Genomic DNA, 24888 nt, shown 5'->3' on the forward strand with positions numbered 1-24888 from the left:
TGTATTTTCATGTTGAGGTGTTGTGGGTCGTGGCCCTGGTTGCGGTCCCAGCGGAACCGCGAAGCACACGCAACATCGGCGACAAGAGGTGATCCGATAGTACATCTTGTATTAATTAGGAAACGCGCCTACATTTATCTAATTAGTTTACAGATGTTAAATGTATTAAGCGACGAAGCAATGTTAGGGATGATGTCACGACACAGAATGAACTAACTTCAAATTCAGAAATGGCCAATAAAAACAAAAACATATTGTCCTTAATATTTTCCTGGAGGATGCATTTGGGATTAGCCTTTGAAGTTGGTAAAAGTGAAAAAGGAAGTGAAACACAAAATGATTTTAGTCAATTCTTTTCCAAAATGAGAGTACTTAAAGAGGAGGATGCTATTCATGTGGCACAGCTTGAAGCAGGCATCAGGTGCAGGTGGAGATGGGCCTGGCTGAAATTGGAGGCCAAAACAAAAAAGGAAAAAATTGAGGCAAATTTAATTTTAATCTTAAATTTGTACATCAACATGTACTTGACTGGTGTAAATAAATGTTTTTCTGCATGAAGAAAATGTGTTTATTTTGACTTATTGTACTCTTCAGAGTCTTCTAGATTGCTGAATTTATGTTACAATCAAGAACGTTCTCTGCGGGAGCCCATGAATGATCTCACCCAGTGTGGTCAAAATGATCACAAGAACGGTGAGCAAAAATCCCAGAACCATACGGGGGACCTAGTGTATGACCTGCAGAGGGCTGGGACCAAAGTAACATAGGCTACCATCAGTAATACACTACGCCGCCAGGGACTCAAATCCTGCAGTGCCAGATGTGTCCCCCTGCTTAAGCCAGTACATGACCAGGCCCGTCTGAAGTTTGCTCGAAAGCATTTGGATGATTCAGAAGAGGATTGGGACAATGTCATATGGTCAGATGAAACCAAAATAGAACTTTTTGGTAAAAACTTGTCGTGTTTGGAGGAGAAATAATCATAATATATATTTATGGTCCGGATAAAATAAATGCTTAAAGCAGGATGCAACGAACCTAATGAGATCCTTGTAAAACTATTTCAACGCTGCTTGGACTTGCAAGAAATACCGGCGACATGGAAAGATGCAGAAATCATTTTGCCCCATAAATTATCGCCCAATAAGGCTGCTCTCAACGATTTATAAAGTCTTTGCAAAGGAATTGGAATCAAACTCAATGAAGCACAGCAAGCGCGTTTTCGTAGCGGTTTTAATACTATGGACCACATACAGAGAGTTCAACAAATAATCGAACGACACGAGTACAAAATGTCTTTGTGTGTAGCCTTCATCGACAATGAAACGTTTGACTCAGTCACTTCGATACTGCAGGCGCGAGTAAATCAAGGGATAGAGCCGACCTATATCAACATTCTACAATCAATATACAACGATTCTTCTGGTTCAATACGAATTGATGATGAAAGAGTGCAAATAAGTCTCGGAAAAGGCGTCAGGCAAGGCGGCACACTGTCCGAAGCTATTTACAGCTTACCTTGAAGAAATGTTGAAAAAGCTCAATTGAGAAAAAGGACTAAAAATTATTGAGCCATCTTTGTTTCTTATCATCTTCACCTTATCTCTAAGGGAGAGCCCTGACACCCCGAAACCTATTTCGGCCGCTTGTATCCGGGATCTTGTTCTTTCGGTCACGACCCACAGCTCGTGACCATAGATGAGGGTAGGACTGGGGACCATGGTCTCAGATTTGGAGGTGCTGATTCTCATTCTAGCCGCTTCACACTTGGCTGCGAACCGCTCCAGTGAGAGTTGGAGGTCACGACTTGATGAAGCCAACAGAAACACATCTACAAAAAGCAGAGATGCAATACAGAGGCCATCAAACCAGACCCCCTCTATGCCTAGAAATTCTGTCCATAAAAGTTATGAACAGAATCGGTGACAAAGGGCAGCCTTGGCGGAGTCCAACCCTCACCGGAAACGAGTCCGACTTACTGCCGGCAATGCGGAACAAACTCTGACACCGGTCGTACAGGGGCCGAACAGCCCGTATCAGGGGGTTCGGTACCCCATACTCCCGAAGCACCCCCCACAGGACACCACGAGGGACACGGTCGAACGCCTTCTCCAAGTCCACAAAACACATGTAGACTGGTTGGGCAAACTCCCATGCACTCTCGAGGACCCTGCCGAGGGTGTACAGCTGGTCCACTGTTCCACGGCCAGGACAAAAACCACACTGCTACTCCTGAACCTGAGATTCGACTTCCCGACGGACCCTCCTCTCCAGCACCTCTGAATAGACCTTACCAGGGAGGCTGAGGAGTGTGATCCCCCTGTAGTTGGAACACACCCTTCGGTCCCCCTTCTTAAAAAGTGGGACCACCACCCCAGTCTGCCAATCCAGAGGCACTGTCCCCGATCTCCACGCGATGTTGCAGAGGCGTGTCAACCAGGACAGCCCCACCACATCCAAAGCCTTTAGGAACTCCGGGCGAATCTCATCCACCCCCAGGGCCTGCCACCGAGGAGCTTTTTAACCACCTCGGTGACCTCAACCCCAGAAATAGGAGAGCCCGCCTCAGACCCCAGACTATGCTTCCTCATGGGAAGGCGTGTCGGTGGAATTGAGGAGGTCTTTGAAGTATTCTCCCCACTGGCTCACAACGTCCCGAGTCGAGGTCAGCAGCGCCCCATCCCCACTATACACAGTGTTGATGGTGCACTGCTTCCCCCTCCTGAGACGCCGGATGGTGGACCAGAATTTCCTCGAAGCCGTCCGGAAGTCTTTTTCCATGGCCTCACCGAACTCCTCCCATGGCCAAGTTTTTGCTTCAGCGACCACCGCTTAGCATTCCGCTTAGCCAGCCGGTACCCATCAGCTGCCTCAAGAGTACCACAGGCCAAAAGAGCCCGATAGGACTCCTTCTTCAGTTGGACGGCATCCCTCACCGTTGGTGTCCACCAACGGGTTCGGGGATTGCCGCCACGACAGGCACCGACCACCTTACGGCCACAGCTCCGGTCAGCCGCCTCATCAATCGAGGCGCGGAACATGGGCGAGTCAGACTCAATGTCCTCTGCCTCACCCGGAACGTGAGCAAAGTTCTGTCTGTGGTGGGAGTTGAAACTCCTTCTGACAGGGGATTCTGCCAGACATTCCCAGCAGACCCTCACAATACATTTGGGCCCGTCAGGTCGGCATCTTCCCCCACCATCGGAGACAACTGTCAACATCAGTTGACAGCTCCGCCCTTCACTTCACCCGAGTGTCCAAGACATGCGGCTGCAAGCCCGACGACACGACCACAAAGTCGATCATCGACCTGCGACCTAGGGTGTCCTGGTGCCAAGTGCACGTGTGGACACCCTTATGCTTGAACATGGTGTTTGTTATGGACAATCCGTGACGAGTACAGAAGTCCAATCACAGAACACCGCTCGGGTTCTGATCTGGGGGGCCATTCCTCCCTGTGACGCCCTTCCAGTTCTCACTGTCATTGCCTACGTGACCATTGAAATCCCCCAGCAGAACGATGGAGTACCCAACAGGAGCGCTCTCTAGCACCCCCTCTAAGGACTCCAAAAAGGGTGGGTACTCTGAATTGCTATTTGGTGCATAGGCACAAACAACAGTCAGGACCCATCCCCCACCCAAAGGCAGAGGGAGGCTACCCTCTTGTCCACTGGGGCACAGGCGCTGAGCCGGTGGGCAATAAGTATACCCACACCTGCTCGGCGCCTCTCACCATGGGCAATTCCAGAGTGGAAGAGAGTCCAACCCCTCTCAAGAGGACTGGTACCAGAGCCCTAGCTGTGTGTGGAGGTGAGGCCCGACTATATCGACTATAACTTCTCGACCTTACACAGCAGCTCGGGCTCGGGCTCCCCCCCTGCCAGAGAGGTGACATTCCACGTCCCTAGAGCTAGCTTCTGTAGCTGGGGATCAGATCGCCAAGGTCCCTGCCTTCGGCCACCGCCCAGCTCACACTGCATCCGACCCCTGTGGCCCCTCCCACAGGTGGTGAGCCCATGGGAAGGGGGACACACGTCATCCTTTTGGGCTGTGCCAGGTACTCGCCTTCGAGCCCCACCTACAGGCCTGGGTCCAGAGGGGGGCCCCGGTGACCCGCGTCCGGGCAAGGGAAAACGTCTTCCTGAATTTTTCATCTTCATAGAGGTTTTTGGAGCTGTGCTTTGTCTGGTCCCTCACCTCGAACCTGTTTGCCATGGGTGACCCTGCCAGGGGCATAAAGCCCCAGACAACTTAGCTCCTAGGATCATTGGGACACACAAACCCCTCCCCCACGATAAGGTGACAGCTCAAGGAGGGGTGAAATTTTTGCAGTTTTAGTCAGACACTTTACAGATTTATTAAAAAAGAAAAACTGAACTATCACACAGCGATAAGTATTCAGACCGTTTGCTGTGACACTCAAATATTTAACTTGTGTGATGTCCATTTCTTCTGATCATCCTTGAGATGGTTCTACACCTTCATTGGAGTCCAGCTGTTTTATATTATACTGATTGGACTTGATTAGGAAATCCACACACCTGTTTATATAGGACCTTACAGCTCACAGTGCATGTCAGAGCAAATGAGAATCATGAGGTCAAAGGAACTGCCTGAAGAGCTCAGAGACAGAATTGTGGCAAGGCACAGATCTGGCCAAGGTTACAAAAAAATTATGCTGCACTAAGGGTTCCTAAGAGCACAGTGGCCTCCATAATCCTTAAATGGAAGACTTTTGGGACGACCAGAACCCTTTCTAGAGCTGGCCACGTGTCCAATACAGTCCCAACAGTGAAGCATGGTGGTGGCAGCATCATGCAGTGGGGGTGTTTTTCAGCTGCAGGGACAGGACGACTGGTTGCAATAAAAGGAAAGATGAATGCAGCCAAGCATAGGGATATCCTGGATGAAAACCTTCTCCAGAGTGCTCAGTACCTCAGACTGAGCCGAAGGTTTACCTTCCAACAAGACAATGACCCTAAGCACACTGCTAAAATAACGGCGTGGCTTCAGAACAACTCCGTGACTGTACTTGAATGGTCGAGCCATAGCCCTGACTTAAACCCAATTGAGCATCTCTGGAGAGACCTGAAAATGGCTGTCCACCAACGTTCACCATCCAACCTGACAGAACTGGAGAGGATCTGCAAGGAGGAATGGCAGAGGAGCCCCAAATCCAAGTGTGAAAATCTTGCGGCATCATTCCCAAAACGACTAATGGCTGTATTAGCTCAAAAGGGTGCTTTTACTAAATACTGAGTAAAGGGTCTGAATACTTATGGCTGTGTGATATTTCAGTTGTTCTTTATTAGTCTGCAAAAATTTCAGCAATTCCGTTTTTCTCTGTCAATATGGGGTGTTGTGTGTACATTAATGAGGAAAAATTAAGTAAAATTATTTTAGCAAATGGCTGCAATATAACAGTGAAACATTTAAGGGGTTCAGAATACTTTCCGTACCCACTGTATTAGAGCTTCATCTCTGTTCATGGGCCTCTATGGGGAGCAGAGTCTCTTGCAGAGGTTTGAGTTTGGGGTGGGACCTACTCTCTGTGCTCACGGTCGGACTTCAAACTATTGAAAAGGTGGTTCTGCTCTCAAGAAATGTCTGGGCCTCCATTAGCTCTTTGTGTTGGTCTGCTGCAGCTAGTCATCTAGGTGGCAGCAGTTCAGACACGTGTTCAAGTTCCACTGTGGATGTACAGAGATGAGTCAAAGAATAAAATACTTCTTACTAGTGATGTCTTCGAGGCGTGTGTAAAGTAATGGAGGGGGCGTTTCCACAAAGCGCATATCGAGGCTTCCTTCATTTAGGGGCGGACCCTGAAGTGTCTGAAGTCTCGCTGCCCGGCGGTACCACGGGACCGATTCGGGAAGCGCTTCAGGGTTTGCCGTGAGGTTTGACAACAATCTCAGCCCCTCATGCAGGCTCCATTCAAAATGTGTTTGTGTTTTTTTATATAGAGTTGCGGTCAGCTCAGTTTGGATAAAGACTGTAGTTTCTATAGGCTGATAGAGTTTGGAGAGTGTTGACAGCAGTTTGGACATAGCTTGGACAGTAGAGATAGGGAGGGAATGATTCCTCAGAATCATTGGAAGAAGGCTGACACCCGCTAACCCAGCATTCTGGTCTATAATAGCCCATCGGTTGAAGCACTCGACTCTTAACCTGGGGTATGGTGGTCGCCTGAGTTCGAACCCCAAGCAGGACCGCACCACATAAGGAAATATCATTGAGGCTTATCAATTAGCTTTGTTTATCAAAAACTGCATTTTCCACCATTTGTTATTTTATTCATGGAGAAAGTATTTATTGTCTTCACAGAAAGCAAGGTAAAATAAAACCTCACTGGGAGAGGAGAAATTACTGTACCACAATTTAAAAATCTCTTTAATTAATCACTTCATCCAAAAATTATGATAAACTGTTATTTCTCCATAAGCACTTTCAAAATCCTCGGGCCTCTTAAGCCATGCCTTTTCCCAAAGTGACAGAAAAACATTATACGACCTGCCATACCAGTGATTATGAACATTTTAAACACACGGAATACGTTGAAAAATAAAATATTTTACACTTGATGTGGCGAAATTACTTGGTCAAACATTGTTTTGTAATCTATCGTCATTCACGAGAGTCAGAAAGACGCAAAAATGCAACACAGCACATATGGTAAAGATCCAGCTGCCTGTGATTATGCACATGGCCAGCAGGTGGTTTTGTGTGCAATGAAGCATCAAGACGTTAACCATTACTCGAACCAATGGCTGAAGTGTTAGAATGCTTCATGAAGCTTCATCTCGCCAGTAGTAGTAGTACTTACTTTATTCTGGCAATGCTGCCCGCGGATGCTGCCATTTTGACTTTGTGCGCATCGCTTCTGCGCATGTACGCATTGTAGTTTCACTGAGATCTCCATAAAGTTTGTTTAAAAAAAAAAATAATTTTAAAAAAAAAAGTGAAGTCGGCCAATGAAGCAGAGATAGAACTTCAAGACTATTTAGACTGGACAGATTGGAGTGTCTTTGAAACTTCAGCTGGCAGCCTAGACTATGTCACATCCTATATCAGTTTCTATGAAGATGTGTGTGTACCAACAAAGACATTTCGCACGTTGAATAACAACAAGCCGTGGTTCACTGCCAAACTTCAGCAACTTCGTCAGGTGAAAGAGGATGCCTATCGACGTGGGGATAGAGCCCTGTATAATTGCGCTAGAAACCAGCTGACTAAAGAAATTAACATTGCAAAGAGAAATTATGCAGAAAAACTGTTTTCCGCAAATGACTTTGTCAGTCTGGCGTGGATTACAATCACTAACCAACTACAAGCAACCATCCCCCCCAAGCAGAGAACAATAAAGGGCTAGCTGACGACTTGAACACCTTCACTGCAGATTTGAAAATTACACTTTCATACCCCACACCCACCCAGCCGCACCACCGACCACATTCACACCTCTGACTCCCCCTTCTGCGTTGACCATCCACGAACAGGATGTGAGACGCATCTTCAAACAACAAAAGATAAAAAAAGCAGCAGGCCCAGACCATGTGTCCCCATCCTGCCTCAAAGTCATCGCGGACCAGCTCGCTCCAGTCTTCACAGAGATCTTCAACAGATCTCTGGAACTGTGTGAAGTACCATCCTGTTTCAAACGCTCCACCACCATCCCAGTCCCCAAGAAACCGGCAATCACGGCTCTGAATGACTACAGGCCTGTCACCTTGACATCTGTGGACATGAAGTCCTTTGAACTCCTCATGCTGGACCTCCTCAAGAGCGTCACAGGCCCCCTGCTGGACCCCGTGCAGTTTGCCTACCAAGCAAACAGGTCTGTGGATGACGCACTCAACATGCGACTGCACTTCATCCGAAAACACCTCTACAGCGTGAGGACCTACGCAAGGATCCTGTTTGTGGCTCTGCCTTCAACACCATCATCATCATCAACTCCTCTCCTCCAAGCTTCTCCACCTCAGCATCTCGCCTGCCTTCTGCCATTGGATTTACAGCTTCCTGATGGGCAGGAGGAGGTGAGGCTCGGGGAGACCATCTCATCCACACGCACCACCAGCACTGGGGCGCCCCAAGAATGTGTCCTCTCTCCGCTGCTCTTCTCTCGCTACACGAACGACTGCACCTCACCGCACCGAGCTGTCAAACTCCTGAAGTTTGCAGACGACACCACAGTCATCGGCCTCATCAAAGACAGTGATGAGTCTGCATATTGACAGGAAGTGGAGCGGCTGGACCTTTGGTGCGGCCGACACAACCTGAAGCTGAACACGCTCAAGACTGTGGAGATGATTGTGGACTTCAGAAAGCATCTTTCGCCACAGTTGTCCCTCACACTGTCCAACTGCCCTGTGTCCACTGTCGAGACCTTCAAGTTCCTGGGAATTAGAGTCTCTCAGGACCTGAAGTGGGAGACCAACATCAACATCAACATCAGTTTATCGCACTACTAGTCACTTTAAACTGCTTAAATTTCTTGAAGTCTCTATAATGGTCACTGTACCATATTATTTCCCAATTAGTCATTTCAAACTGCTCTAAATTGCTGGAGGAATGCACCATTTGCACAAATGTCAAAAAATATGTATATATCGGCATTGCCACATTACCGGTAACGTTTCATTGCTCAGTGATTCTCCGTACTGTACCGGAGACAAATTCCATGTGTGTTTTTGACATACTGTGAAAATAAAGATGATTCTGATTCTGGTAATAAAAAAGAAATTCCTATGATTATAATCCGCAATTGGGGCCCGAGCAGCAACCGCTGCAAGGGTCTTAAATTGCGGATCCATTGAATAGGAATGCGCACCACAGTTTTCAGATTTGTATTCGTGTAAAACCATATATCGTTTAATTCAGTTTCACAATAATTTGCAGCACGACACAACAGAGTAGCGAACAGCATGTCGTCACGGCAACAGCATTGGATGAAATGGAAAGCTTTGAATAACTTTTCATATTCAGTATGTTCATATTCGACATCCAAAGTTTGATGTCGATCGGATGAAGTCTGAAGGAGTTGTTAGTTAAAATATGACTGCTGTAAAGGGCGAAAAATAGGTCAGAATTTGAAAGTAAATAAATGGCGGACTTCCTGTAGGGGATGGCTCCAAGAGACTTTTTTTTGTAGTTTTTGGGTTGTTCCATATGCCTCCCAATTTTGGTAGAACTCGGTGAAAAGTCCCGTTTTAAAAATTGCACACAAAACAAACTGTAAAATATTGAAATGTTTGGCAGGCTTGAAGTGTGTACAAAGTTTCATGAGTTTGCTTGCATGTTTAGACCCTCAAACCGGTGTTGGTCTCTTGGCGAATAGCGTGGCGAACAGGACATCACTACGGCAACAGCGATTGTCAAAAACTCAAACTTTGTATTGTGACATCATGAAGGCCTGAACAGTCTTCTGAGCAAATATTAGGTAGATTGAATTAACGTGCTAGCAGGAGGACAACGAAGTGTGAAATGTTATTTCCTTGTGCCAATAGGTTGTGCTTTTAGTACGATTATATATTTTTTTCCATAGATGCCTTTAAGTGGGGACTTTCATCAGTTGTGTGAAATTTTGAAAGGATATGACCATCTGGAGTCAAGTTCCAACAGCTTTTGATGTCACGGCGAATAATAAAAATTCGCCACGCCGCAACATCCACGCCCTGGGCCGAAAGGTCACAATTGTTTTTACAAAGCATGATCAACATCTTGAGGCTTAACTAAACATCTTGAGGCTTAACTAAACCAGACCGTAAACTAATTAACAGCTCCCCTCAAAACCTGGGTTGCCAGTCATCAAAGACCCTTTGATGTGCAGAACTGATAGAGCGACCAAAAGGTTGGGAGATCTTCTCTCCAGTCGAAACATTGCTGGAATGTGCACGACACCTGCTGGCGGTTGAGAGTTACTGGAAATCTGTGGACTCACATTTGAAGTTTTTCTTTTTTAACCGAAGATATTTTGATATTTTACGAACTCTGCAGAAATATTCCAAATGTATGCCTTGTCTGTGTCATTGTGTCAGCTTTACAAATCCAGCTGCGAGCGTTTGAGAACTGTCGTCTTGATTTGAAGCCAAACAGTATGGCAGTTGGTGTTCGAGAGGAGGATACAGGAGATAGGCTTACATTGAAAAGGATGACGCGCTGTGGCGCCCCCTAACGGAACAAGCCGAAAGGAAATGAAGAAGAAGAAGAGTATGAAATGTTGTATTGAACAATAAGCAGTTGATTTGCCAAGACTAAATGCGTCTTTATACTCCCGCGCTCGCACGGCCGACAACGCCCGCATTGCGTCACGTGACTGACGAATTGCCCCGCGCGGCCACTCTGCGTAGCTTGACGCGCACACGTCAAAAATTGCTGCGCGTCGAACGCCGCGGAGGTCATCTCTCGTGATTGGTCCGTTTTAATCACATGCTGTGATGACGTACTCAGCCTGCCCCTTGGTTCTACATACCATCTACGCTGCCGCCTTCTCGATCGATTTTGCAGCATAATTAAACGTATCATCTGGTCATCTAGGTCCATTTGTTCTAACAGACACTGTTCCACGGTCGCCATTGTTGTTGCTTTGTTCCTTGTTACTGAAAAGAAAGTAAAAAAAACGGCTACCGGAAATAGCCAAAAAAATGTAGAGGAAACGCCACCCTGTGGTGTCCTAGCCAATGCCAGTCGTAGCGACACCCCAACTTGGAGGTGAACTGCAGCACACTTTCAAAACTGCGCGCGTGGGTTGCACTCGAGTACAAAGGCAAACTACGTGTGGGACAGGCGCAGTGACGTCGCCGTCCGCGCGAGTATAAAGAAGCCTTAAGTTTGAACAATCATTCTATATGCTTGATCTTTGAGTAAGAGTACAAAGTTGGGAGTATTTTATGTTAATATATGATTTTTACACCATTTTTAGGGCTAATTTGCAGACCAAAATTCAAGTCGATGGGTGTGGTCATCTCCAGTTTCCCCATCTCTTAGACACACCACCTAGGTATTTAACCTTTGACACCCGCCTCCGCTTGGCTTTTGTTCTCTCTTGCTTCTTGGCGCCTGTCCTTCATGTTCCAAGTTACCGAGGCACGGCTCCGGCATTCTGCCACCTCTCCTCTTTTTTTTTTTAAAACGTGGTTCGGCCAACGTGAACCTGGGATGGAGACTTAGTTTCCTGGCCTATGTATTCGGCACCAGAGCAACTGCAACTAAGGGTACGCTAAGGTACGCTTCCATCCAAGCATGAGCTCTCTGAAGTGCCAGCGGATCCTGAAAAAGGCAGGAAGAGGAACGGGCGTATTCTCCCATCGAAAGCGTGATTAACAACTTCCCTTTTTCTTCTCCCGTTTGTTTTATTTTTGTGCACCTTTTTTCTTCAACGAAACCTGCCTCCGTTTCTCCCGAGACAACTGAGAAAGACCATCCGTAAAGACCCACTGATCTAAGGTCGTGAGTAGCACAACAATCGTTGTCAGAATGTGCAAAATTAGTGCCCAATAATTTTGGGGGAAATGCCAACTTCACACAAGTTCCAACTTTGTACTAGCTCAACACGCTGTAACCTAGTCAGGCTCATTTTTAGCCCAGCAACACGCGATGTCCAATTTCCCTTTTCGTATGCCTATTTTTCCTTCTTTCACCAGTAGTATTATTTTATTTTTGTGGTAGAGTCCCTCTGTATGTTACCCTGCCATTTCCCCTCTTAGATTGAACTCAGTTTTGGATAAAATTCCACTCCCTGTTGTATTTTTGTGTGTGGTTGAGTTTAATCGTTAAACCGCTATATTCTAGAACTCTTATTTCATCCGGGTAGCTGCCTTCTAGATGATGAGACTGATCGAGGTTTTTCGTCACTTTTCTTCAAATTTACACACAAAAAGAGACGTGGTGCTCCTTTTCGAGACAAAGATCGTAACGTTAACGTAAATCAAACTAAACCGGAAGAAACCTAGGCGTTCACCTCCGGCCACCTCTTTCTCCAAAATTTATTACGTTTTTATCCAAAACCAATATACGCTACACAGTTTAAAGTGACTAGTAGTGCGATCATCTGGAATGTCAATTGTGCAAATGGTGCAGATACTTCAAGAAATTTATGCAGTTTAAAGTGACTAGTAGTGCGATAATCTGGAATAATGTCAATTGTGCTAATGGTGCAGATACTTCTCAAGCACATGAGTGGTCAGTATTGGTCAACAACAAATATGCAAGTAGTGCAAAGTGGCGGGACTACTACAGTAAGTGCACGAATAATGTATAATCGGCCCAACAGAGATGTGACTACAATCTCAAGACAAAATTGTCAGCATGTTACAATGGAATTTTAAGTTAACCGTTGCTAAGAAATTAATGGCAAGAGGGAAGAAGCTGTTGGAATGTCTGCTTGTTTTAGTTTGCATTGATCGATATTGCCTACCTGAGGAAAGGAGCTGGAAGAGGTGGTGACCAGTATGTGGAGGGTCTAAAAGGATTTTGCATGCTCTTGTCTTAGTTCTGGCAGCGTGCAAGTCCTCAAGGGTGGGTAGGGGGTAACCGACAATTTTTTTCACCAGTTTTGATTGTCTGTTGCAGTCGGAGTTTATCCTTTTTTGTTGCAGCACCACACCAGACTGTGATGGGTGAACACAGGACTGATTCGATGACTGCTGTGTAGAACTGCCTCAACAGCTCCTGTGGCTGGCCGTGGTTCCTCAGAAGCCGCAGGAAGTACATCCTCTGTTGGGCCTTTTTGAGGATGGAGTTGATGTTGATTTCCCGCTTGACGTCCTGAGAGACTAATTCCCAGGAACTTGAAGGTCTCGACTGTTGTCACAGGGCAGTTGGACAGTGTGAGGGGCAGCTGTGGTGAAGGATGCCTGAAGGATGAATCAGAATCATCTTTATTTGCCAAGTATGTCCAAAAAACACACAAGGAATTTGTCTCCGGTAGTTGGAGCCGCTCTAGTACGACAACAGACAATCAATTGACAGAGAACACTTTTGAGACATCAAGACATGGCGGGCTCGCTCCCAGGTCATCCTGCATCATCTCACCAAGGTCAATGCCGCTGGAACTGTGGACTCTGGGGCTATGGCAGGAAATAGAGATGGTTGGTAACCATGCACAACGTGAAAAGGCGATAGACCAGTGGATGCAGAGGGGAGGGAATTGTGAGAGAATTCGACCCAAACCAGTTTCTGAGACTAGGATCGTGGCTCCTGTGAAGCAAGACATCGGAGCCCATTCTCCAGGTCCTGGTTCAGCCTCTCGGTTTGGCCGTTGGTTTCAGGGTGAAACCCAGATGACAGACTGACGGTAGCACCTATGAGATTACAACACTCCTTCCGAAATTGCGAAATGAATTGGGAACCCCTATCGGATACCACATTCTTGGGGAAACCATGGAACTTGAAAACCTGGTGTATCATTAACTCTGCAGTGTCTTTAGCTGAAGGGAGTTTCGGGAGTGCAATGAAGTGCGCCATTTTAGAGAACCTGTCCACGACTGTGACAATGGTGGTATTTCCTTTCGAGGCCGGTAATCCCGTTACGTCTACGGAGATGTCTGACCAAGGACGTTGTGGTATTGGCAGGGGTCGCAACTCCACAGAAGGACGTTTACGAGAGGACTTGTTGGCAGCACATACATGGCAAGCCTTGACATAATTGGTGACATCCCTTCTAACATTGGGAGACGGCGTCTCTGTGGCCCTAACCCGCTCCTCCTTCTAAAAGTCTCCACATGTTCCCACGACTTAATTAGCCTGTCTGTCATGCGTGCATCTGTTCACATTGTGTGTGTTTGTGTACACGTGCATCATTCATATACGGTACGTGCAGACAGCAGAGGAACATAAAGGAGAAACCCACCAAAATGAAGACATAAAAACATGAATAGTATGGTACACACGTTTATTCGTCATGTGACAGATAGGCCTCTGAGATGTACTCGGCAAACGGAAAATTTACTCTCATTTGGTGCCTGGCGATTGTTCATTTCGGACGCTGGCTGCAGGTGCATTTGGTTGCATTTTAGCTGAAGATTTTACCCTTGTCTGTAGTGTCTATATATTGACATAAAAAGCCTTGGTCTGTGAAAATGTCTGCTAATTGAGATGTGTTGTATGTATGTATGTGTGAGTGAAAGAGGTTGGTGAAAAGATGTTGATGCATTTAAAAGATCAGGAGCTGAAGCCAATGCACATTATCAGGTGTCACAGAATGTTGTAACTCTACAGTATATTCGTAGAATTAGTTACATTGAAAACATTTGTTGAAAGTTTTTAAAAATATATTTTTTACAGTATTTAAATATATTTGAATGAATCCTATATATTGATTATTATAACACGTTTAATTTTGTGTTCTGTGTCTAGGTACAAAGGGCGTCGTCCAGAGTGCCATGTGCCTCATGTGCCTAACCAGCCATCAGAGGCTGCAGCTCACTTTTACTTTGAGTTAGCCAAGACTGTGCTCATCAAAGCTGGAGGAAACTCATCTACCTCCATCTTCACTCAGCCTTCTGTTAGTGGAGCTCACCAAGGACCCCACAGAAACCTGCATCTCTGTGCCTTTGAGATCGGCTTGTATGCTCTTGGTCTCCACAACTTTGTCTCTCCCAACTGGCTGTCCAGAACCTACTCCTCACATGTGTCCTGGATTACAGGTGTGTCTCAGTGCATTTTGTGTTTGTGTGTTCATGAGTTTGCTGTCCTGGCTGTACACAATATCACTTGACGATTTTGGGGGGTGGTTTTCAATTTCTGCTCTAAGTCACTGTCATGTATGATATTCTCATTTGCTCTACACACTCATACTATACCCTTTCAGGTCAAGCAATGGAGATTGGCAGTGCTGCCCTCAACATTTTGATGGAGTGTTGGGACGGTCACCTCACACCTCCAGAAGTAGCATCACTGGCTGACCGGGCATCACGGGCTAGGGACCTCAACATGGTCCGTGCAGCTGCGGAACTGGCTCTGAGTTGCCTGCCTCATGCACATGCTCTGAATCCGAATGAAATCCAGAGAGCCTTGGTGCAGTGCAAAGAACAGGTGCTCAAACTTTTGTTTGAACCGTCGTCGTTCTTGGTTGAATGTTATTTCAAAGTCAGCTGTGCTCATTTGTTTTATTTGAAAAATTTAAAATGAACTTATACAGTCCCCTCCAAAAGTATTGGAACGGCAAGGTCAATTCCTTTGTTTTTGTTGTAGACTGAAGACATTTGGGTTTCAGATCAAAAGATGAATATGAGACAAAAGAGCATAAGTCCAGCTTTCATTTCATGGTCTTTACATCGAGCTGTGTTAATCAAGTGAGGACGGAGCACCTTTTGTTTGAAGCCACCCACTTTTCAAGTGAGCAAAAGTATTGGAACAGACATTATTAAATTAACTTAAAGTGAATAACATTTAATATTTGGTGACATAACCCTTACATGCAATAACTGCATCAAGCCTGCGACACATTGACTTCACCAGAATGTTACATTCTTCATTTAAAATGCTTTTACAGGCCTTTACTGTAGCCTCTTTCAGTCCGTATTTGTTTCTGGGGGTTTCTCATTTGAGTCTCCTCTTCATGAGGTAAAATGCATGCTCTATTGGGTTAAGGTCCGGTGATTGACTTGGCCAGTCTAAGACCTTCCACTTTTTTCCCCTGATGAAGTCATTTGTTGTGTTGGCAGTATGTTTTGGGTCATTGTCTTGTTGCATGATGAAGCTTCTCCCGATTAGTTTGGATGTAAATTACCAGACAAAATTGTTTTGTAGACTTCAGAATACATTCTGATGCTACCATCATGAGTTACATCAATAAAAACTAGTGAGCCCGTCGTTCCAGAAGCAGCCATGCAAGCCATGACATTACCTCCACCACGCTTCACAGATGAGCTTGCATGTTTTGGATCAGAAGCAGATCCTTTCTTTCTCCATCCTTTGGCCTTTCCATCACTTTGGTTGAGGTTAATCTTAGTCTCATCAGTTTTGTGGCTCATCTCTGTACTTCTTTGCAAAATCCAATCTGGCCTTCTGATTCTTTTTGCTGATGAGTGCATTCCATCTTGTGGTATGGCCTGTATATTTCTTCTCTCGAAGTCTTCTTTGAACAGTAGATTGTGATACCTTCACCCCTGCCCTGTGAGGTTGGCAGTGATATCACTGACTGTTGTCTTTGGGTGTTTCTTCAGAGCTCTCACAATGTTTCTGTCATCAACTGCTGTTGATACCCTTGGCCGACCTGTTCAATGTCTGTTGCTCAATACACAAGTAGTTTTTCTTTTTCAGAACATCAGAACTATCTGATGTTTAAGCAATCTATCTAAAAGGCAACACCTGGGCAACTAGAAACACCCATCAGTCACATGTTCCAATAATTTTGCTCACTTGAAAAGTAACAAAAGTGAAAAGTGGGTGGCTTCAAACAAAAGGTGCTCTATCCTCAGTTAACACATAGATGTAAATACCATGAAATAAAGGCTGAAATTCTGAACATTTGTCTCATATTCATGTTTTAATGTGAAGCCCAAATGTCTTCAGTATACAACAAAAACAAAGGAATTGACCTTGCTGTTCCAATACTTTTGGAGGGGACTGTATATCTCGAGTAAAATAATTTAAACATACCATATCAACATTATCACAATGGTTTTGACTAATTGACTGATGTACAAAGGCGTTTCTCCCGAATTTAAAACCTTGTCTGAAAAATATTGAATTGATGGAATTTTATTCATTAAATTCATATATCTGTTCGGCCTTGGGGATGTCTGTGCCAGGGTTGGTTCTGGTCTTCCTTGTAGGAAGACCAGAACCAAAAGTTCTGGTCTTCCTAGGACAGTATAGATGTCTCTGAGGGGGACAGTTCACCCAGATGGTTCAGTCTGCTGCTTTGACCACCCACTATACAATAGGTCCTTCCTGTCCTCTGCTGTGCAGCAGGAGAACCACACACTGCAGCAGTATGCTAGGATGCTTTTAATTGTTGACCTGTAGAAGTTAACCCACACTTGATGGGGAGCTGAGCCTGCTTTAACTCTCCTGAGGAAGTAAAGCTGCTGTCAGGCTTTCCCCACCTTAGAGGAGATGTTAATGGAGAAGGTATGGTCGACCGAAATGTGGACTCCAAGGAAATTAAAGCTCTCAACTAGGCATGGGCCGATTACCACATTGACGGTATACCACGGTTTTGAAAATCAGGGTTTCAATAACCGCTTACCGGTAATTAGTCCTACAATATGATTGGCTGCTTGCAAAGACGAGACTGTCACACGCAAAACAATCAGCCTCTGATGTTTTTTCCTCCTTCCCAGCCTGTTGGAATGTCTGCTAGTTTTAGTTTGCATTGTTCAATAGTTCAATCCTCTCTTTCGGAGCTCGACCTGAACTCCGGCTCGTTTCCCCCTACGTCATCTTCGCCTCCGTGATCCGTATACTGTGGCCGCTGCTCGGGTAAGTGACTCGGAGAAAAAAAACTGAGCGGATTTGTGAAAGTTGGTGCAAGAAAGTCCCAGGTAGACTCCCTAATGTTTAGCAAGTCTTCCCTTGTGTGAATCGCGTAATATGTCCAAAGATGAACAAAAAACACAAAAACATAGACAATACGAGAGCACGTAACCGAGGCGACCACACGGTTAGGCATCATCATGCAATGGATTCAGTCCCTTCTGGTGGAATCTTCTCCAAAACAGGGCAGATCATATCCAGACGAACCAGAAGAAACTGGATCAATTCCTCAAGGCACTTGGTGTTTCTCAGTGCCAGTCTAAGTTATAACTACAGACAAGTTATCTGGATGCTGTTTTTTTCTTTTCCTTTGGTTTTACATTTGATATGTTTTCTTTTGTTGTGTGTTTTTTAGTGATCCTATTTATTCACTTTAAATTTGTTGAGTCGAGAAAAGTTAAAAGCCTAAAATCTTTAAAAGTTGAATTATAAATGTGTTTGTTTCTATTATTTATTATATTATTTATTTTGTAGCACTATGTAAGAGCAGGTATCACCAACATGGTCCCTGCAAGCACCAGGTAGCCCCCAACGACAACATGAATAGGCTATTTATTTATTTAATATTTATTGAGCATCAACAATACAATTTAGTACAACAAAAAAAGGAAATAACAATGCTCACATTTTTTTTGACAGAACAATTATCCCCACCACATTCCCAGACTCTATGAATAAGGGTGGCAGAAACAATATATAAATATATATAAATATATATAGAGAGAGAGAGAGAGACTATAGAAGGACAGGAAGACTTTTACGTGGGCTTTATTCCCGACTGTACAAACAGACAATAAAATAGACAATAGTACAACAGTAGTGACTTCCTGACTAAATGAAACAAAAATACAATAAAATATTGTCAAGCCACTTCTCTATATCTGCAAAGAGTGCAGACAACAAGACAAAACTTCAACTGTTACAGTACAATGTGAAAAAGAACTCACGCTCCACTTCCCCAATGTGCCACGTGCACGCCGAGACACACGAAAAGCACCTGGCAAATCTCCCATCGAAACAACGTTATATCAGAATGTTAGAATTCCGCAGTCACCTTACAGTCAAAAAAAATAAACACCACTTGCGCTGCACCGCTATTCACTAGGACCCACGATGTGGTGGTGAACAACAGGCTCGTCACCCAATCTTTCACTCTGTCGTATTCATGTTTTTACCACACCACCCTCTACCTAAATGCTGCATCGATATCAATCTGTCTTCGCGGGTCTTTTTCCCTGTTCTTTTCTTCCTGGTCTAGCATCTCATTCGGACTACGTGCTCTCGCTGGACTTGACGGCACTCTTAAAGTGACAGTGCTATATTTACATAAAGGGGCACCTTTCACTCAAAACTAGCAAAACTAGTCTAGATTGACCCGATTACACACACACACACTTTCCCATTCTTGCTTGATGTACAGCTTCAGCTGTTCAACAGTCCGGGGTCTCCGTTGTCATATTTTACGCTTCATAATGCGCCACACATTTTCAATAGGAGAAAGGGCTGGACTGCAGGCAGGCCAGTCTAGTACCCGCACTCTTTTACTACAAAGCCACGCTGTTGTAACACGTGCCGAATGAGGTTTGGCATTGTCTTGCTGAAATAAGCAGGGGCGTCCATGAAAAAGACGTTGCTTGGATGGCAGCATATGTTTCTCCAAAACCTGTATGTACCTTTCAGCATTAATGGTGCCTTCACAGATGTGTAAGTTACCCATGCCATTGGCACTAACACAGCCCCATACCATCACAGATGCTGGCTTTTGAACTTTGCGTCCATAACAGTCCGGATGATTCTTTTCCTCTTTGGCCCAGAGGACACGACGTCCACAATTTCCCAAAACAATTTGAAATGTGGACTCGTCGGACCACAGAACATTTTTCCACTTTGCATCAGTTCATCTTCGTTGAGCTGGGGCCCACAGAAGCCGGCGGCGTTTCTGGGTGTTGTTGATAAATGGCTTTGCTTTGCATAGTAGAGTTTCAAGTTGCACTTACGGATGTAGCGCCGAACTGTATTTACTGACATTGGTTTTCTGAAGTGTTCCTGAGCCCATGTGGTGATATCCTTTCCACATCGATGTCGGTTTTTGATGCAATGCCGCCTGAGGGATCGAAGGTCAGGGGCATTCAATGTTGGTCTTCGGCCTTGCCGCTTACATGCAGTGATTTGTCCATATTCTCTGAACCTTTTGATGATATTATGGACCGTAGATGATGAAATCCCCAAATTCCTTGCAATTTTACATTGAGGAACATTGTCCTTAAACTCTTCGACTATTTTCTCACGCACTTGTTCACAAAGAGGTGAACCTCGCCGCATCTTTGCTTGTGAATGACTGAGCAATTCAGGGAAGCTCCTTTTATACCCAATCATGGCATTAGCCTGTTCACCTGTGGGATGTTCCAAACAGGTGTTTGATGAGCATTCCTCAACTTTCTCCATCTTTTTTGCCACCTGTCCCACCTTTTTTGGAACGTGTTGCATCCATAAAATTCTATGTTAAGGATTATTTGCTAAAAACAATGACGTTTATCAGTTTGAACATTAAATATCTTGTCTTTGTAGTGTATTCAATTAAATATAGGTAGAACATGATTTGCAAATCAATGTATTCTGTTTTTATTTATGTTTAACACAACGTCCCAACTTCATTGGAATTGGGGTTTGTACAAAAAGAAAACTTCTAATAAGGCTAATAGAAAGAAACTGGCATACGTAAAGGAAAATACAACATTGTGTGTTGCTGGGCTAAAAATGAAAATGTCAGCGTGAAATGAGTTGAGTCAGAGTGAGAGAGCGAGCAAAATTGGAATTTGTGTGAAGCGAGTATTTCCCCCCAAAATTATTCGGCACTAATCTTGTACATTATGCACAAACACATTTTTAACAAAGAGGTGGCAAAAAAAAGTTGTTGTCTCGTCGGGGTGCGCTCGTAACTTTGCTGCCGATTGTACTTGTGGCGGGCCCCGTTCTTGCTCTCAACTGCGTGTGTGACCGCTACGGAATGCCGGTAGTTGCTTACTGAGGCTCCGCCAACAGATCACGGCTGGGAAAAAAAAAACGATCGAAGCCGCATGACCGGCTTCTTCGATCGAAAGCGCCGCCGTCTTGGTCCAGTGGTCGCTCGCGCCCACGTGGTGGCACAAAAGGACAAAGGGGGAGGGGGTTGGGCCAAACCCATCCCATAGCTGGAGAGATGTTAGCCAGAGACGAGAGAAGCAGGACACACGAGAGCAGAAGCAGGAGTCAAAGGTTAAATACCCAGGGGGCGTGTCTAAGAGACAGGGGAGACTGAGGAAGACCACGCCCATCGACTTGAATTTTGGTCTACAATTTAGCCATAAAAATGGTGTAAAAATCATATATTAATAGAAAATACTCCCAACATTCTACTCTTACTCATAGATCAAGCACTGTCAGAGAAGTTTCTTCAAAACAACTGAGACAAGCCTGAGGACTGTATCGAAGTGAACTCACACCAACCAAGATTGTCCTTTTCTGCTCGCGAGGGACAGCAGAGCAACTCACTGAGAGAGCGCTCACCAAGACTGTTAAAGAATTGCTGCTGTTGAAGGATGGTTTTTCTCCGCCAGTCCTTCGCGTGTTCGTTGAATTTCGGATGATGAGAATGTTGGGGTCCGAATCAGAGACTGAAAATGAACTTCTTTAAGATCTTTATTGCAGAATATTCTGGGTACAAATGTTCTACAGGCAAAGGCTGCAGCTGCACAAAATGTGCTCAAATGTGCGCTTACTCAGCGTTTAGTGCGAGATTATATACAGTGTTCAGGGCGGTGTTTAAAGCTTGAGCAGGGTGGACCCAAGGTCACAGCATTATCTCTTCTTGGGACAAAACATCCTGTTTTGCGGCTGACATGTAGTTTTCACAGTTACGTGATTATCAGAACATTTTAAGACAGAGGTTAGGTTACACAACATAACAGTGCACAAATAAGTCTATGTATGATCATGACATCAGTATATCACGTGCGAGGGCCTTCACTGTCCCCGTCCGCTGTTTATTTGAAGCAAAGCAGGATGCAACACAGTGGAACTTTACCGAAATGTGCAGGTGCACCAGAAAAATGCTGAGATCGTTTCCTGTTGTTCTAACAGTTTCTAACAGACAGCATAGTTACACGTCTCCTTGAGTAAGTGTGAAAATGACAGGTTGAGTAAGTGTGAACCAGACAGGTTCCTTGTCTCGTCCACAAATCTGCGTGGGCGAATTTCTACAAAATGTGAATATGCTTTAAACATGATAACTATAATAGTAATGAATTATTTCACAAGCACATAGAATGATTTTTTTAAACTTTAGTCTTGGCAGATCAACTGCTTATTGTTCAATCCAACATTTTGTACTGTTTGGCTTCAAATCAAGATGAACAGTTCTCAAAGTCGTGCAGCTGGACCTGTAAAGCTGACACGACACAGACATCAAGGCATACATTTGGAATATTTCTGCAGAGTTTGTAAAATATCAAAATAGACATTTATCTTCAGTTAAAGAAACTTCGGATGAGAGTCAACAGGTATGCAGTAACTCAAACGTTAGCAGGTACCATCTGCGTTCCAGCAATGTTCCGAGTGGTTGAGAGGGTCCAACCTTTTTGTCGCTCTGTCACTTCAAAAGAAGGAAAGGAGTCTTTGATGACTGGAATCCAGATACGTCGGGAAGCTGCTTATTAGTTTAAGGCCCAGCAAACATACGCCAGGCGTCCTTTGGTGGCCGTCTTGCACAGCGGGATGGGTTGGGAGAATGTATCAAGTTGTTGGCGGTGGAGTGGAGTGCCAACCGGGCCATAGTCCCTAAAGTGTAAATTTTAGACAATCGATGATTCGTGTCGTAAAATCTTACGTTGGATCAGCCCATGTCGTGCACAAACTGAGGAATTGTGGATTAATTTCAAAATACTGTCCCATTGGCCATCTTCAATATGTCCCAGATCCTGTTCCCATAATTGCCTAGTTTTCTTGGAGAAGACTGAGCCAGTGGAATTCATGATATTATAGAGTGAAACATTCCCTTTCTTTATAGTTGTGTGGGCAGCGACTGCGCTGACATCACTGCGGCTATCCTGCGCGCAGTTTGCCTTTATACTCGAGCGCAACCCACGCGCGCTGTTTTGAAAATGCGCTGCAGTTCTCCAAGTCGGGGGTGTCGCTATGGCTGGTATTGGCTAGGACACCGCAGGGTGGAGTTTCCTCTGCATTTTATGGCCAATTCCCGTAGACGTTTTTACTTTCCGGAACAAAGCAACAACAATGGTGTGGAACAGTGCCTGCTAGAACAAATGGACTTAGATCACCAGATGATACGTTTAATTAAATTGCAAAATCGATGAAGATGGCGGCGGCGGTGTTATGTGCGGCTCAGTAGCTGAGTACATCATCACAGCATGTGACTAAAAGGGACCAATCAAGAGAGATGATCTCCGTGGCATTCTGCGCTGCGGCGACAATTTGTGCCGTGTGCGCGTCAAGTGTCGCATAGGACGGTCACGTGATGCAATGTGGGCGCTGTCGCCCACATGAGCGCGGGAGAATAAAGAGGCCTTAAGAAGGGTGTTCAAGAACGTCTGCGAGAGAAGATTTGGAAATGTTGGATTTTATTGATTTGACATGGAACATGTTTATTAAATCTGCCAAATATTCTATATTTTGTTTAGTGGAAAAAAAGTTATTTACCCACATTTTCAAAATAATAGATTATTTAAATACCTTGATACCATTTTGATCCATCTTTTTCACTTCCGATCCGATACTGATATTGCAGCCTTGAGTTTTGGCGATACCGATATCAGCAATAATCATACATACTTATTTTGTAGCATGGAATGTTAGAAAAGGCTTGATCAAGTGGCATTACTCAGAGGATAATCAGCAACAATATGTATGAGGAAAAACTGGCCCCTTTATTATTCACCAATGGGTTAATAGTAAATTGTAAATTGCAACCTAACCACTGCTTAACTTAAAATATATTCTACAATTGAATACAGATTAACTAAAAATGTAAAAATCATGAAAAATAGCCTTCAGAAATAATGAATAAAAATTGTGTGCTTTTCATCCTGGCAGTGGACCAGCTCTTCGGCAGGGTCCTCGAGGTTGCATGGCATCGAAAACCACACTGTTCCTCCTGAATCTAAGATTCGACTTCCCGATGGACCCTCCTCTCCAGCACCCCCGAATAGACCTTACCGGGGAGGCTGAGTGTAATCCCCCTGTTGTTGGAACACACCCTCCGGTCCCCCTTCTTAAAAAGGGGGACCACCACCCCAGACTGCCAATCCAGAGGCACTTTCCCCGATGTCCACACGATGTTGTAGAGGCGTGTCAACCAGGACAGCCCCACAGCATCCAGAGCCTTTAGGAACTCCGGGCGGATCTCATCCACCCCCGGGGTCTTGCCACCGAGGAGCTTTTTAACCACCTCGGTGACCTCAACCCCAGAGATAGGAGAGCCTGCCTCAGAGATCCGAGATTCTGCTTCCTCATGGGAAGGCATGTCGGTGGAATTGAGGTCTTCGAAGTATTCTCCCCACCTACTCAAAACGTCTCGAGCCGAGGTCAGCAGCGCCCCATTCCCACTATACACGGTGTTGATGGTGCACTGCTTCCCCCTCCTGAGACGGCAAATGGTAGACCAGAATTTCCTCAAAGCCGTCAGGAAGTATTTGTCCATGACCTCACCGAACTCGTCGGATGCTCGGGTTTTTGCTTCAGTGAGCACCAAAGCTGCGTTCCGCTTGGCCAGCTGGTACCCACCAGCTGCCTCAGGAGTACCACAGGCCAAAAAAGCCCAATAGGACTCCTTCTTCAGTTTGACGGCATCCCTCACCGTTGGTGTCTACCAACAGGTTCGGGGATTGCCGCCACGACAAGCAGCGACATCCTTACGGCCACAGCTACGGTCGGCCGCCTCAGCAATGGAGGCACGGAAGATGATCCACTCGGACTCAATGTCCCCCTCCTTCCCCTGAATGTGGGTGAAATTCTGCCGGAGGTGGGAGTTGAAACCCCTTGTGACGGGATTCTGTCAGACGTTCCTAGCAGACCCTCACAATACGTTTGGGCCTGCCAGGTCGGACTGGCATCTTCCCTCACCATCAGAGTCAACATACCACCAGGTGGTGATCAGTTGACAGCTCCGCCGCTCTCTTCACCCGAGTGTCCAAGACATGCGGCCGCAAGTCCGATGAGACGACCACAAAGTCGATCGTTGAACCGCGACCTAGGGTGTCCTGGTTCCAAGTGCACGTGTGGACACCCTTATGCTTTAACATGGTGTTCGTTATGGACAATCCATGATTAGCACAAAAGTCTAATAACAGAACGCCGGGGGCGTTCTGATCGGGGGCGCCGTTCCTCCCAATCACGCCCTTCCAGGTCTCACTG

At 45.3% G+C, this 24888-nt stretch overlaps 1 protein-coding gene across 5 annotated transcripts in view; it reads left to right on the top strand.

Annotated features, from left to right (window-relative positions):
• zswim8 (zinc finger, SWIM-type containing 8) overlaps window positions 1-24888 on the top strand; it is a 231123-nt gene that overhangs the window by 194816 nt on the left and 11419 nt on the right. For 3 of the 5 annotated variants that reach the window (XM_061788842.1, XM_061788843.1, XM_061788846.1), the window contains exons 19-21: window positions 10922-10999; window positions 14356-14645; window positions 14810-15033. In XM_061788842.1, the coding sequence (XP_061644826.1) occupies window positions 10922-10999; window positions 14356-14645; window positions 14810-15033 (592 nt within the window). The remainder of the gene's footprint in view (window positions 1-10921; window positions 11000-14355; window positions 14646-14809; window positions 15034-24888) is intronic. The other 2 variants (XM_061788844.1, XM_061788845.1) reach the window with 1 other exon arrangement.

The sequence above is a fragment of the Phyllopteryx taeniolatus genome, chromosome 11 (assembly GCF_024500385.1).
Source record: "Phyllopteryx taeniolatus isolate TA_2022b chromosome 11, UOR_Ptae_1.2, whole genome shotgun sequence".
Lineage (NCBI taxonomy): Eukaryota > Metazoa > Chordata > Actinopteri > Syngnathiformes > Syngnathidae > Phyllopteryx > Phyllopteryx taeniolatus.